Source organism: Capra hircus, chromosome 15 (genome assembly GCF_001704415.2).
Source record: "Capra hircus breed San Clemente chromosome 15, ASM170441v1, whole genome shotgun sequence".
In the NCBI taxonomy this organism is placed as follows: domain Eukaryota; kingdom Metazoa; phylum Chordata; class Mammalia; order Artiodactyla; family Bovidae; genus Capra; species Capra hircus.
In genome coordinates, this window is record NC_030822.1 from 53,662,830 (window position 1) to 53,678,401 (window position 15,572).

Genomic DNA, 15,572 nt, shown 5'->3' on the forward strand with positions numbered 1-15,572 from the left:
GGAGGGGCCATTGGGGTCTCCTTTCAAGTTGTCAGAATTCGCATCCATCTCTGTCCCATGGTTTCCTTTTCAGTCTTCCTAAAGAGCTGACTCACTGGAAAAGACCCTGATGCTGGGAAAGATTGAGGGCAGGAGGAGAAGGGGATGGCAGGATGAGATGGTCGGATGGCATCACCACCTCAGTGGATGAGTTTGAGCAAGCTCTGGGAGACAGTGAAGGACAGGGAAGCCTGGCGTGCTGCAGCTCATCGGGTCGCAAAGAGTTGGACACGACTTAGTGACTGGACAATTACAACAACAAAGAACCTCTGCATACTCTTTCATTTACATCCATTTTCATTATCTCTCATTATATTACATAATTTTTACATTATCATTCTTTTTTCTTTTTTGGTGGCACCCTGTGACTTATGGGATCTTGGTTCCCTGACCAGGGATCGAACTCGGGCCCTTGTCACTGAAAGCTCAGGGTCCTAACCACTGGACTGCCAGGGAATTCCTTCATTATCTTTGTTTACATTCTGTTTCAACAATTTTGTCATAAATTTAATATACATTTTTAAAGATCTCTTTCACCAGTTTCCAAGAAAAACTGTTCATTTCCCTTTACAGCTTTAAAAGTCAACGACATACAGCAGAAACCAACACAACACTGTAAAGCGATTATCCTCCAATTAAAAATTTAAAAAAAGAAAAAAGTCAATGACAGCTACCTATGCCTGGAATACCACACACCTGGTGCGTGTTAAACCTTTTATGTATGATCTCGTTTAAACCTCCCAACATCCCCACGAGGAATTATTATTCCCATTTTATAGATGAGGAAACTGGGACTTAGTAAGGAATTTGCCCAAGGTCACAGGCAACAAATGGTAACAGGAGGAACTAGACCTGATTTGAGCGTGAGTCCTCAGTCTGGGTGCCTTAAAGCGACATCACACATCTTATTCCTTTTCACCCTTGATCATCAATAACTTGACACTTCTACCAGCCACTGTGTCATGGAAATCTGACTGATGTCACACATCCTATTCATTATCATCCTTGATCATCAATAACCATGCCTCTACCAGCCACTGTGTCATCAGACATCTGACTGGTTTCCCGAGATTCCTGTGATCCCAATAATTTATTGGAAGAAAAAACGTACATCAACTCATTAACAGAGCCTTGTGTTTCAAGTCACATTCGCATTCATGTTCTCAGTCGAACCTTATAAACAAAGCAAGTCAGGCAACATTTCCTGGTCTCATAGATGAGGAAAGGTGACTCTCCCAAGGCCACATGGCTAGGAACAGTGAAGTCAGAATGAGAACTCCTAGGCCCTCGAAATGCCCAGAACTCTTTCCCTGTACCATGCTGCCTTTTCAATAAATAAATAAATAAACCTTCCAAGGAAATACTGAGAAACCCTCCCTCAGACCTGTTTCTAGAGGGAATTATTATTGGACTGGCATCTCTGAGCTTTCTGGCGAAGTGGAGGAGCTCTGGCTGGACTCATTGGGCCTGACGTTTACTCCAAGAGTGCCACGGAGAAGGCAGGGCCAAGGATGACCTGGGGAGCATACAGCTTCCCTGCTCACAGGTGCAGACAGATCCCAAACTGACTGTGGGGAAGCAGAGCCCACACTGCCCCCTCCCTAGGCCCAGGGTCTGGTCATTGTCTCAGCACAGTCCCAGCCACTCCTGCTGCATGGACGGGCCCTCAGCTCTGTGCGGACACGGCTTCCTCCCAGCCCAGCATCACGTGGGGTTGGAGGTGTCACCCCAGAAGCCAGGTTGGCCAACATCCCAGCATGAGACTGAGTCTTTATTTCACAAATGGAATAACCACGGCCCTTTGATAAATGACTCAGATGGTAAAGAATCTGCCTGTCATGCAGGAGACACAGGTTCGATCCCTGGGTCAGGAAGATCCCCTGGAGAAGGGAATGACTACCCTGTCCCATGTTCTTGCTTGGAGAATCCCATGGACAGAGGAGCCTGGCAGGTTACAGTCTCCATGGGGTCGCACAGAGTCAGACACAGCTGAGTGACGTCCACTTCTGAGAAGTGGCTGCTGGTCCAAGCTCACCACATCTGAATCACTGAGAATACAGAGGTCCCAGCCCAGTGCCCTGTCCTGTAGCTGGACATCAGCAGCAACACAAGTGTGGGTCCTAACCCTGACCCTCCTGGGCAGATAAGGTGGTGTCCAAGCCCAGAGAGCCACTGAAGGGCTGTGTTTGGACCAGGACAAACACCCATGGTTTCTCTGGTTCTGTCAGCAAGGTGGTGGGAGCAGCAGGATGAGGGCAGTGTGTGACCTGGCCACTCCAAGTGCCCCAGGGGGCTGCTGCTCTATTTGTTCAAAAGAGGGCACTGTCTGCAGATGGGCACAACATCCCCAGGGTTCTGAGTCAGAAGCCCCCTTTTGGATCTCAGCTCCCTTTGGCTCCTGTTTCCTCCTTCCTCCCCTGGAAGTGGCCCCTGCATTGGCAGCCCTGACGCTTCTATCCTCCCAGCCCTCCATCCAGCTGGAGGCTCTCCTGACACATGGACGGCCTAAATGGGGAGGCCTGGCTCACTGAGCTGACTTTAGCCTCGTGGCCTCATGATCCCCCTGAGCAAAGAGTCCTTTAAAGCACAGGACGTGTCCCGAGGAGAGGGGAGGTCTCTGCCCTGCTCTTCTCAGCTCTGCCAGAGTCTGCAGGGCCCTGTCTGCAGAGCAGGCCAATGCCACCTATGTATCCTGTGTTAGTCTAGCTTCCTTCTGCCCTGGACACCTACTGGGCCTGCTGGGCCTGCAGCAAAGTGCCCAGACTGGCATTGTGCTTCACTTCTGGCCCCTGGATCCTCTGGGTCCAGGCAGCGTGCAGCTGAAATCAAAAGCAAGCCCTCAGCCTGCCTCACTCATTTGACTGCAGGCTGGTGATCAGTGGCAGGGTAACCAGATCTGAGTCAAAACTGCCCAGGAGACCGCCCGGGGCTGGCACACAATCCAGAGGGGCAAAGTCATGGGCAAAGCTCCAGTCAGATGTGCCGAGGTCGCCACAGCTGGTCAAGCCCAGGAATGGCCAGTCCTCAGTTGGTTGGTCCCACTGTCCTTCAGGGGTCTGCAAAGGAGCAAGAATCATTTCTGGGGGGTCCTGTTGCACATAACCCTTGGCCAGGGCTGGTAGAGGCCAGCCTGCCTCAGTATCCAGGCACATCCTGCATTGGGGGTCAAGGTCCTCTGTTGAGGAAGACTCTTCTTCCAGGCCGCCTGCCTGGGCTGCCTTCTCCTCTGGGCCCTGGGTCTGCTTCAGGTAGCCCTGGAAGGCCCCTGCCACTGAGTCTTCTTCCGCAGGCTCCTCAGGTCCCAGGGGACTCACATGGCCTGAAGCTGAGCCACCCTGAGCATCCTCAGGCTGTCCCCTAGAGTTCTGGGCCAGGCCAATGCCACTGTCCTCCCGCTCCCGGCTGTCGCTCCCCACCTGCGGCTCCCAGCTGGGCTCCGCGCTGGGACACAGGCGGGGATCTGGCAAGCAGATCCCGCTGTCTGCACTGTTGCTGCTACCCCCACTACCACAGCTGTTCTCCAACTCCTGGGGCATCCCCTTTTCCAGAGTCTCCCCGGCCTGGGGGTCGGAGGCAGGGAGGAGGAACTGGGGCTCATCGGTCTGCAGCGATGGCTTGGCACTGCCGAAGCCACTGTCGGTACTGCCGTGCATGTCTGAGTTCCTCAGCTCCGGAGTCACCTTGGGGAAGGCCTCCTCGTCCAGGTTATGGATGGCATCTTGGGTCTCTGGGTGGGAAAACTGGCTGATGAGGTTGAAGGGACTGGGCTTCTTGAAGACCTGGGGAAGAGAGCACAGAGTTTGAGGGGCGGGAGGGTCACCGGCAGGAACCCACCCCAGTGCAGCCGGGAGAGGCGAGGGGTTCAGGAGACACTGCTCCAACAGACGGGGTGTGGCAGAGCCTGCAGGACAGGTTGCTTGTCCTCTTGGCTTTGTTTCAGAATAGAGTTTTCCTCCTCATGCAGTTCTCAGTTTGACTCAGGCCAGCTGTCTAAGAAGCCCGTGTTCTCAGAGCTCAGACAGAATGACAGACAGAATGGGAGGCTGCAAGGAAAGGTGAACATTCTCAGGCAGCTCCATCAGCAGTGCTTTTCAAACCCGAGAGCTGGCTGGACACATTGAGATCTAGAAATGTGTTTCAGACTTTTTTTCCCTCCAGTAGGACCCTGAGTAAGAAACATGTTATATAATAATGTTACATAAGATATAAATAGTGCACAAATATATTATTCATATACAACTGAAGTCAGTTTCACAAAATAATACTTATTGTTACTGCCTGTGCATCGTTTTCTATTGTATTCTGTCCCGCCCTATTCCATGCTATTTATTTCATCTTTTAAAATGCTGGAGGTGAGATACCAAGATCATTTCTCCACTCCCTGAGTGTGACTCTCATAAACACAGCCTGGCTTCAGTGTGGGTCAGTGAACAAGCACAGAACTAGCAGCTGAGGAGGCCCTGCTGCTGCTGCTGCTAAGTCTCTTGAGTCGTGTCCGACTCTGTGCAACCCCACAGACGGCAGCCCACCAGGCTCCCCTGTCCCTGGGATTCTCCAGGTAGGAACACTAGAGTGGGTTGCCATTTTCCTCTCCAATGCATGAAAGTGAAAACTGAAAGCGAAGCCGCTCAGCCCCCATTAATTGCTAGTAGTCCCGGGAAGTCGCTGAACCCTTCTCCCCCTAGCTCTTTTGCCCAAGTTGCACTGGAGTTCCTTCTGCTCCAGACAGTGCTACCTCAGGGCCTTTGGACAGGCTACTCCTGCTTGGAATACTCCTCCCCAAACATTCTGTATGACTGTATCCTTCTTATCATTCAGGTCTTGGCTCAGAGGTCATCTCCTCAGAGAGGCTTTCCCAATCGCCCCGCTTCCTATCAACCTTGTTTATTTATTCCTAGCACTTAGTTTCTGGAGTTAATTTTTGTTTTCTGTGCTCCCACATGCATATACACAGATACGCTCACTCCCTATACCCAACAAAATGTTCACAAGCTCCTGAGGGTAGGAGTTGTCTGTTCTTATTGACCACTCTCTTCCTAGAGCTGCTTAAACTGAGCTGGCACATAGTAGGCACTCCTAAGGTTTATAGATTGACCTATTGACTCACTGTTGCACATATAGATCCCTTTGTATGTGACGACTCTAATGCAACTCTTATTGGTTGGATCCCTATTACTATCATATAGCTTGGTGACTAAGGATGTATATTCTGGAGCCAGACTTTCCAGGTTCAAATTCCAGCTTTGCCTTCTATCAGCTGTGTCATCTAGGCCAAGATGTATTAAAGTTAATAGTTGATTTAATTCTCTGATCCAAATGTTCAGAAGGAACAAAAAACTACAGATTGCCTGTCATCTCCTTTGGCATTTTTGCATCTACGTCTATGTCCATTTCGCTGGTTTGCATTAAAGTTACTAGTTGATTCATTGGCTGTCCCTCCAGACCTAATCAAGCCTCTTGGGCCCACGTACTCAATTGCTTTCCGTACAACACTTTGCATGCTGTAGGTGCTTGGTAACTGTAGCTCCACTGCCCCCTCTCTCTTACTAGATGTCTTTCCTCAAGCTCAACTAACATACTTCTATCCAGTGGTCCTCTCCCACTGCTCTGCTTTATATTTACCCATCCCTGAGGGCAGGCCCCATGGTGCACTCACCAGGCAGCTTCACCCCCCTTCTCCCCGCTCCATGCCCATCTCAGAATTCTTACTCAAGATCATTGCAGAGGGCCTTTGCTACTTGCCTTATTTCCCCTAGAGATCCTGGGAACCCTGCGGAAGGTCCCCTTCCATTTGTGAGCTTTCCTGGGCTCCTGTCTCCTTATCGCTGAGTCCTTGACCATCCCAATAATGTCAGTTGTGGGGACCATCTTTGGTCCAGTCTGAATCCCAGGCCTGAGATGGGCTGAGGTCTGGAGATGCTGCTCAATGGGACAAGTTGAATTTCAGAGGCTGACTGACTACAAATCAGCATCTGTCAGCACTGTGTAGTCAGAGGAGACCTGCCCCTGGCCCCGCCCCTCCCAGGAAGGGCTGGAGATACTGCTTCCTCCAGGAAGCCCTCCTCTCAGCATCCTCTCCACGCTGCTCTCTCCACCCTGACCACAGCCCCTTGTCTTCCTCTTCCAGAGCACTGAGCACAGCCTCTAGGGATGGCAAGGCTGGGCTCTGGCTTTGACTCTTGCTGGCTGTGGGGCTCTCTGCATGTAACGATCTCTTTCTGCCTCAGTTCCCTCAGTTGTAAAGTCAGGCTTATACCTGCCTGTCTCCGAGGTACTAATGCCCAGGGGCTGGTCTGCGGCCAGTCATTAGTAAATAGTAACAAAATGGAGTGAGGCGGGTTGGGATTACTGTGTTTTTTCTGGGCCACAACAAGGCAACATGGGCTTGGTGTTCAAATTCTCCCTCCGACCCCATGGTGCTTGATGAAGGTGCCTCTGATAACACCAGGGCTGAGGGTATGGACTGCCCGGGAGGGTGTGCCCTGCCTCTAGGAGTCCTGGTAGAGCTGGGAAGGAAGGATGGGGCGGTGGCCTCTGTGCAAGACTCACCAGGACAGCAGGCAGCTTCCCCCGGCGCCGCACATACAGCTGGAAGATCAGACAGAAGGTCAGGGCTCCATAGAACAGCAGGATGAAGGTGGAAAAGAGGCTGATGTTGGTCACTGTGAAATCTGTGGGGTCCAGAGAGATGGGTTTGTAGGCCATGGGATGTGGAGGGGCGGTCCCCATGGCCCCTCTCAGGGGCCTCTCAGTGACTGGCCGAGTAACCGCCCCTCCAACCCCTCAGGCTACCTCTAGGCCACAACTCTGGAGGCCACAACCCCATTCTTGCTTTTGTTTTTAATTATGGCATGCAGAACCTAGTTTCCTGGCCAGGGATTGAACCCAGGCCCCCTGCACTGGGAGTGGTCCCTGGATTCTTGGGAATCCCTGCCTGGCTTTCCAACCTCCACCCTGAAGGACCCCTCACTAAACACATGGGCTCTGCCGCCAGTCTTTGCACAGAACTCACATGATGGCACACACAGCTGTGGCACAGGATGGTACAACAGGTAAGAAGGGAGGCTCTGGGAGCAGCCAGACCTGGGTTCCAATCCCAGATCTATCACTTACTAGCTGTGAGGCTGTGGACAAATTACTCAGTCTCTCTGAGCCTTAGTTTTACCATCTACAAAATGGCACGATAATAGTGCCTACCTCACAGGTGGCTGTGAGCTACACAGCATTTATCATCTACCAAGCCCTTTAAAACAGCACCCCCCATCCCAATCTGTGGTTTCAGTTACCTGTGGTCCAAAAACATTACATGGAAGATTTCCAGAAATAAATAATTGGTAAGTTAAATCATGTGCCATTCTGAGTAACTTGAAATCTCATGCTGTCCCACTTTATCACTCTGTCCCACCTGGGACATGAATCTTCCCTTTGTCCAGAAGATCCTGCCCGTGTCACTTAGGGGCTGCCTCAGTTATCAGATGGGCAGTTGTGGTACTCAGTGCTTTTGTCTAAGTAACCCTTATTTTACTCAATCATGGCCCCAAAGTGCAAGAGTAATGGCGCTGGCAATTTGGATGTTCTTTTAACTTATCTTCAATTTAATTGATAAATTAAACTCTATCATATGCATATATGTACAGGAAAAAACAGTATATATCCATGATTTCAGGTCCGCCACTGGGGGTCTTGGAACTTATGCCCTGGGAATGGGGGGACTACAATGCTTATGTTATCTGATTCTTACTCTTACCTTAAGAGGTAAATACTATTACTGTCCTTATTTTTATAGACTAGTACCCTGAGGCCCAGAGAGATTAAGTTGCCCAAGGTGATATATTTCATAAGTGGTGAGGCTGAGATTTGAACCCAGACCTGTACACAAAACTATTTCTGTATCAGTGAGCAGATGTTGAAAAAGTGTGTGTGGCACAGAGATGGTGCCTTGTTCTGCTTCAGTGAGAGTGAGGCTTAAATAAAACCAGCTTCTAAGTGTCTGCCATAAATTGAAATGTGCTGTAGAAAAGCAAGGAGTCCCTCTGGTCACTGCTGGACGCTGCCCCGACTGGACCGGGCACTCTCCCAGCCCACTGACTGTTGACATCACCTGCTAGGCGTTCAACTTATACTATCCCAGGTAGCTAGATGCAGCCTCCTCTTGCCATGCCCTGTCTTCCCAGGCAGACCGTAAGATCCTTGTGGGCAGAACCACGGACTTCACATCCCATACGCCCTTGCCCGCCACCCCCCGTCACCCCCCCTCCACCCCGCCAGCACTTGGTTGGGAGCCTGGCACAGTGTCTGCTGACTTTTGCAGCTGCGGAGAAGAGCCAGCTTAGTTCTGCTTCCTCTGAGGGGGAGGAGGGAAAGTTCTAAGACCCCCTTGGGGTCCCCAGCTCCATTCAGCTGAGGAATGTGACAAATAGGAACCATTGCAGCTGACTAAGCGGGGCTGGGAAGGGCTCCTGGGAGCTTAGCTGGGCTCTGGAGGAAACACCCGCACAGCTGGTAGGCCCGGCACCGTGACCACAGCCTGGAAGTAGCTTGTAGGTCCTGAGCCTCAGTCCCCATATCTCTAAAATCGGGACAACAGGAGCGCTTTCACAGGGGCTGGGTGAGGATGGAGGGCTGTGCTGGCAGGTGGGGGGCCATCACAGTGCCCCTCAGCGGCAGCCCTGCCTCCGTCCCCCCTGCCTCCCTCCTGCCCGGACAGCAGCCCCAAGCAACTCACACTGTGAGGTGAGCAAGACGCACTCCTCCTTGGACCAGACCTCTTTGTTCACTCGGGAGCCGACAGACGGTTTCACCCTGACGCAGAACTCTCCCACCCCTCTCGGGATTGGGAGTTTGAAGCTTTCGTTTTTGACCTTGCCATGGGACTGAAATGAAAACAATCAGAGCAATAAACACGATATCCTTGTTCCATGGCACATGAGAGCCGAAGGGGCTGTTAGAGATACTCTAAAGCACTGAAAGTCAACCTCCTTCAGTGTTCTTTTTCTAAGGTTGACAAACCCTGCTTCATCAATGCAGCCCAAGATCTCTGTGATTACCATGATTTATTTAGTACTGAAATAGAAAAGGAAGTGTTTTATAGATACTGAGGACCTTCCCAGAAGGGGCTGGAGTCAACTGTGGTGGAAAGGGATACACGCATGCATGCCAAGTTGATTTAGTCATGTCCGACTCTTTGTGACCCCATGGACTACAGCCCACCAGACTCCTCTGTCCATGGGATTCTCCAGGCAAGAATACTGGAGTGGTGTGCCATGCCCTCCTCCAGGGGATCATCCCAACTCAGGGATTAAACCCGTGTCTCTTACATCTCCTGCACTGGCAGGAGGGTTCTTTATGACTGGGCACCACCTGGGAAGCCCATGGTGGATAGGAAAGAAGATGGATTTTGTGGTTCTAGGTCCCTCACTTATGGGAGCGTGCTTACAGGGCCTCCTGGAGCCTCATTTCCCCAGCTATAAAAGAAAATAAAATCTCTGCCTACAAGAGGATTGGAAACCATAGCTATACAATGTCCCCTGTAGTTATACAATGTTCCACAGACACCTAGCAGGCACTGCCTTCCCTGCCACCTGGCAGAAGCACATACTTGAGGACTGAGGCCATCTCAACCCTCCCTCCCCGCCCCCCATCCACCTCACAACCTCCCTGACTTTGCAGGTAAAGTTCCCAAGGGGAGGACAAAAGGCACTTCCGGCCCCAGGAGACAGGCAAGTCTGACCGTGGAGAACCCCATACCTCATAGAGTCCTGGTACCTTGCGAACCTCAATCTGGTACTCCCGGAAGTTGTGAAAGATGTTTTCATACGTGTCGCCTTCAGGGGCCACCTTGGGCCTGGGGAGCTGGATGGCCCCAACGATGTTACCGTTGTGCATCTCGAGCTTCACACTGGCGACCGTCAGAGTCACTGGGTGGGGAGACAGAACCATGAGGCTGCTGGGTTGGGGAGGGCCTGGGCACCCCATCCATCCCTGGCCTCCAAGGTCAAGTTCTTCCCACTCTAAAACCTGTATTACAGGTCTTCCAACCTGGCAGCACATAAGGAATTTCTGGGGTAGAGGGCTAAAAACAGATGTCTGGACCCACTCAAGACACAGTGAATCTGAATTTTGGAAGCGGGGCCCAGGTAACATCTATTTTAAACACACTCCTCAGTCATATTTCTGTAGCTAGTGAAGTACCGGCCTGTGAACAGGCATTTGGGAGACAATGACCTCCAAGAGCATCATTCTGACTTCCGCAGGGCAGGCTTGCCATACACATAAGAGCACAGTCAGTCCCAATCTGCAGAATGAAAGAATCCTATCACATTTGGGGTTTATCATCCTTTTCAATACTCTCTGCAGAGAGAAACTCCCAACTTGATTTCAGCAGCACTTCACTGCTTCAAATGGACTTCGCTGGTGGCTCAGACAGTAAAGCGTCTGTCTACAATACAGGAGACCTGAGTTCAATCCCTGGGTCGGGAAGATTCCCTGGAGAAGGAAATGGCAACCCACTCCAGTACTGCTGCCTAGAAAATCCCATGGACGGAGGAGCCTGGTGTCCATGGGGTCGCAAAGAGTTGGACGTGAATGAGCAACTTCACTTCACTTTCACTTTCACTGTTTCAAAGCCCCACGCCCTGATCTCAGGGAATTCTTTCCTAAAGGCAGCAGGACCAGATTCAAATTCTGCCTATTGCTTGTGGCCTGATGCTGAGTGCTTATGGATTCACTTCCTCTCTCAGAACCCTACAAGTATACCGATCTGGCCCTCATGATTCAGCTGTTCCAGCTCACCCCAAGACTTCTCTTCTGTAGGATAAACAACTCCAGTTCCCTTTTAAATCTTGAACAACTTGGCTATTTTCATCTAAACTTTCTCCAAAGTCCTGACTCAGGTTTCTTTGAGCAAATAAATCTCTGACTAGAAAGCCAGGTGGATGTGGCAAGCTATGGGAACAGAGAGCAAAGGTCTAGACAAGAGCTTCTGGCTGGAAAGGAGCCTGAAAGCCACGCTCTAGGCCCAGGGGAGGAGAAGCACCTTCATCCATGGAGAAGCGGGTTTCAGGAAAGGTCCAGTTGGAATGCTGGCTTCCGTCCACTGCCCGGACTCTGGCTCGGTAACCGTTGCTGCGATACAGGTCCAGGGTCTCCAGAGTGACATCACAGGACATCACCAGCACCTGGCTACAGTTCAGGATGCGCTTCCAGGAGGTGGGCTCTACTCCATACCTGCGAGAGAGCAGAGTAGGCATGGGGAGAGGAACTTGTGCTTCAACCTGCCTCCTTTAGGAGGGAAGCAAGGGGCCAGGGGAGAGCTCACATGACAATACAGCCCTCAGGGTATTCCCTCTAGTATGGGCATCCAGTTGCAAGGGGATCTCCCTTGGTTCTGGGGCTCTGAGCCAGTTCTCTGTGGTCCAAAAGACTCTCAGATTGGAATATGAGTAGCTCAAATGCCAACTCCTACAGGAAGACTTGCTACTACTCTCTGCAACACAGCCCACTTTCTTCCTCCTCCCAATTTCATCTGCAGTCCTTAGGGCTTCCTTGTTCTCCAACTGTCTTATGGATGCTTTTCCTGTTTTTCCAATAGGATGGAAAAATCTTGAGGGTAAAGGCTTGGATTTCTCATCCCAAGCTCCCAGCATACTGCTCAGTGCACATGAGACTCGATCAGTACTTGTCAACTGATGGATATGTGCCAGGGTCTCTCCTGGTGTCATTTCAGTAACAAGGCAGGTATCTTCCTATGCCAGGGGGTAGAAGGGGATGCCGTCTCCCACTTCCTCACTCATCTCCCTCCATTCTCCACCTTCCTTTTTGCTTACTTCAGGAGCTCCACTTCATAATAGGTACTTTCAGACGGATTTGGGATGGGTGTCCAGTAGAGGACGTGGTGGAAAAACTCTGCTTCAAACCACACAGATGGAGGTCTAGGCAGTTCTGTCCAAAGAGAGGAGAGTGTCAGTACCAGAGGTAGCAGAGCCTCCCCCCCAACCCACCCTGGGGAAGAGATGCTACCGCAGATGGCTGCAAGCATTCTGCCTGCCTGTTAAGTTGCTTCAGTCGTGTCTGACTCTTTGGGACTCTATGGGCTCTGTCCTGCCAGGCTCCTCTGTCCATGGGATTCTCCAGGCAAGAATACTGGAGTGGGTTGCCATGTCCTCCTCCAGGGGATCTTCCCGACCCAGGGATTGAACCCATGTCTCTTAAGTCTCCTGCATTGCAGGTGGACTGTTGACCGCTGAGCCCCCAGGGAAGCCTATTTATTGAGCACTCAGCTAAGTGCTTTACATATGCTGTGTCTCATTTAATTACCACGGCAGTCATACAAGGTAGGCATCTATTACCCCAAGTTTACTAGAGAAGCAATGAAGGTTCAGAGATTTTAAGTGACTTGCCCAAGGTCAGTGGGGATAGTAAGGGGTAGAATGGGCCCTTGAATACAGATGGATCTTATCCCAGAACTAATGTGTCCTTAAATCACCATCCTGTGCTATCTGGGATCAGAAGCAGAAGTGAGAAGAGACAAGCTGGGTGTAATGCATTCCAGGCAAGAAGGGAGGGGCAGAGATTTAATCTGTGCCCATAGTGAGCTCTCAGATGAGCTGGTCCCTGGCTGTGCCCAATCCCTGTGCCTGCTCCAGCCCTATCCCAAGGTCTGCTTCCCACCCCACATCTGGTTCCCACTCTGGCCCCAGTTCTGGCCTTAACCCAAGGCCCCCCTCTCTGGAGTTCTTTGGTACACAGATATCCGTCTCATTGGCATCTACCTGTTTCTCTTCACAGAAGCCCAAGTTGAGTGGTTGCCCCATTCCCCAGCTTCCAGGACAGCTTTACTGCAGCCAGATATCCAGGCTCAGCCTGAATACAACAAATAGTCCTGGTCCTAGACTAGGCTGAGGACATTTCCACAAAGAGCTGGCACCCTTGGCTCCAAGGTGAGATGTGTGTGTGTTAGTTGCCCAGCCGTGTTGGACTCTTTGAGACCAACCCCATGGACTGTAGCTTGCCAGGTTCCTCTGTCCATGGAATTCTCCAGGCAAGAATACTGGAGTGGGTTGCCATTTCCTCCTCTAGGGGATCTTCCCGACCCACGGATAGAACCCTCATCTCCTGCATTGCAGGCAGATTCTTTACCACCTGAGCCATCAGGGAAGATACTAAATACCAAAGCCTCTATCCACCTCCTGTCTTCCCCTCCCTCCTCCACACACCATTCATCAAGGAAAATTAACTTCAAGAGCCGCAAACTAGCACTTGCTAGTGTGACTTGGGCAAATCATTTAACCTAGCAGAAATCTTCTCATTTGTAAGAATGCGATAAATAGACCTACTTTAAGAGTCTTGCAATGAAGATTTGCCCATTAAGTGCAATGAAGCATGTCAAGGCCAATGCCAACACCCAGTTCTTCATCTCTCCCCAATCCCTTAATGTGTCTGCATCTGACAGCGACTCCCAGGCTGCCCTGGTTCTCTAACTTCTAATCATCTCTCTAATAATGCTTTTTTGCTTTCTTTCTTATACTGTTTTCGATCCTCAAGTCGGTTTCTCAATTTCAGAAGAGTACATGGAAAGTGAAAAGTACAGTGGGTCTCTGCGGTGTTTGGGTTGCACATCCCCAGCTCAGCTCTCGATCATGTGAATGGTGACCTCATGTTTTACTGCATATTCTGGCTCTCTCCCTGCTCTCTCTGCCTCTGTTCTTGGGACTCCCCGCCCTTTCATTCTCTCCCTTCAGGATTTAGCTTTTCAATTGCAGAAACTTTCCAGGACATCTAGCTGGGTTGGGAGAGCTAAAGGGTAACAGTAGGAAAGAAAAGGCAGGCGGCAGCGGGAATGCTTTGGGGGCTAAAGGAGGAGAACGGATGATATGATGGGGGTGACAGGTGATGGTGGAGGAAAAGAGTTGAGGGGTGACATGGCACGGGGGAAGAAACAGGTTAATCGAGAGCTAAGGGAAAGTAGAGTCAGACTGAGATAAAAGTAATTTCCCAGAAGGACCACCAGTCCCATAATTTGAACTAGAACAACAAAAGAGTCAGGGCTGAATTTATGACTCACCGGGACGTGGGTGGGCAGTGAGTTGAAGGGGGGTGGTCATTTAACTTCTTTATCCACACTTCCCCACTACCCCAGTCAATCTCAGCCTGTTTAGACGTCTACAACGTGTGAGCCTGAGACTCAGGCTTGCCAGAACGCGGGAGATTCGGGGAGAGGGGAGATAATGGGTGCCTCTCCCCATAGAGGGCCGGTCAGTCAGACGGGGTTCTCCGCGGGAGGCAGAACTTTAATGCACAGTTGACAACGGGTGGGAGAGGGAGCGGGATGGGCGCGGAGAGGGCGAGGCTAGACCCAGATCCTTACCGTGCGCGCGGGAGCCGAGGAGCAGGCTGAGGAGCGCCGCCAGCTTCACTATCTGGCGCGGCAGCATCCTGGGCGCGCCGCATTCTCCCGTGCCGGGGACAAAGCCGGAGCCGGGAAGCTCGCCTCCCGCAGCGGCTCTACTCGGCTGCGACTGAAACCTCAGGCTGGCGAGTCCGCTCACGCCTGGCGAGGCTGACGTCAGAAGGGCGGGGCCTCGAGGCGTCCCGCCCACACGCCGCTACGTCAGGGAGTCGAGCCCGCCGCCCGGTGCGCGGACTGCCCAAGCTCGTAGACAGGAAGCTGGGGAGCGCCGGGGCGGGGTCTTGCTCTCCCGGCCGGGGACCGGGTTTGGTTAACTCACCTTCCTTGCCTCCCGGGGCCTCCAGTGCAATAGAGTGAAAGCAGTCTGGTAGCCTGGAGGGGTGTGTGTGTTGGCGTGTGTTTTCGGGCTCAGGTTCTGGGAAGGGGGGAGATGGCCCACAGAGGCAACGCGAGGGGCAGCCTTGCCTCGTGGGCGCGGAAGGTGGGGTGAGGGTGTCAGAGCAAATTGTACGGAGGTACGCGTTGGGGAAGGAGATTGTGCTCAGGGAATGTGTGAGAGGACAGGTACGTGTGTGAGCCCTGGCATTGCCAGGTACCTTGGTGTAGGGCTCTGAGCTAAACTTACAGTAAAATAGGCAGATTCCTACCTGCTTAATGTTTTCGAAGGGGTGCTCATGATGTCTTCCAGACTTTTTTGGTTTCCCTCACCTGCCTGAAATCTCATGTTGCCCCCAACCACCACCACACACACTCCAAAATCACTGCAGATGGTGACTGCAGCCATGAAATTAAAAGACACTGCTTGGAAGGAAAGCTATGACACACCTAAGTGAAAGTGAAGTCGTTCAGTCGTGTCCGACTCTTTGCTACCCCATGGACTGTAGCCTACCAGGCTCCTCTGTCCATGGGATTTTCTAGGCAATAGTACTGGAGTGGATTGCCATTTCCTTCTCCAGGGGATCGTCCCGACCCAGGGATTGAACCCTGCTCTCCCACATTGTAGACAGACACTTAACCATCTAAGCCATTAAAAAGCAGGTACATCATTTTGCTAACAAAGGTCTGTATACTCAAAGCTATAGTTTTTCCAGTAGTCATGTGCAGATGTGAGACTTGGATCATAACG

General features: G+C 51.5%; 1 protein-coding gene across 1 annotated transcript; it reads right to left on the reverse strand.

Annotated features, from left to right (window-relative positions):
• IL10RA (interleukin 10 receptor subunit alpha) lies at positions 319-14,577 on the reverse strand. The gene is made up of 7 exons (XM_013969557.2): positions 14,405-14,577; positions 11,865-11,979; positions 11,075-11,265; positions 9,787-9,956; positions 8,765-8,912; positions 6,589-6,710; positions 319-3,818 (listed from the first exon to the last, which is right to left on the reverse strand). Exons 1-7 carry the CDS (start codon positions 14,469-14,471, stop codon positions 2,889-2,891), a joined length of 1,743 nt encoding a protein of 580 aa, XP_013825011.2. The 5' UTR covers positions 14,472-14,577; the 3' UTR covers positions 319-2,888.

What these genes read in the sequence shown, in the direction of transcription:
- IL10RA (XM_013969557.2), bottom strand. Translation starts at nt 14,471, where the DNA reads ATGCTGCCGCGCCAGATAGTGAAGCTGGCGGCGCTCCTCAGCCTGCTC. An exon ending in CCTCGGCTCCCGCGCGCACG is followed by an intron (nt 11,980 to 14,404) that starts GTAAGGATCTGG and finishes CTCTTTGGACAG; the next exon opens with AACTGCCTAGACCTCCATCT. An exon ending in GGAAGCTGCCTGCTGTCCTG is followed by an intron (nt 3,819 to 6,588) that starts GTGAGTCTTGCA and finishes TCTCTTCCCCAG; the next exon opens with GTCTTCAAGAAGCCCAGTCC.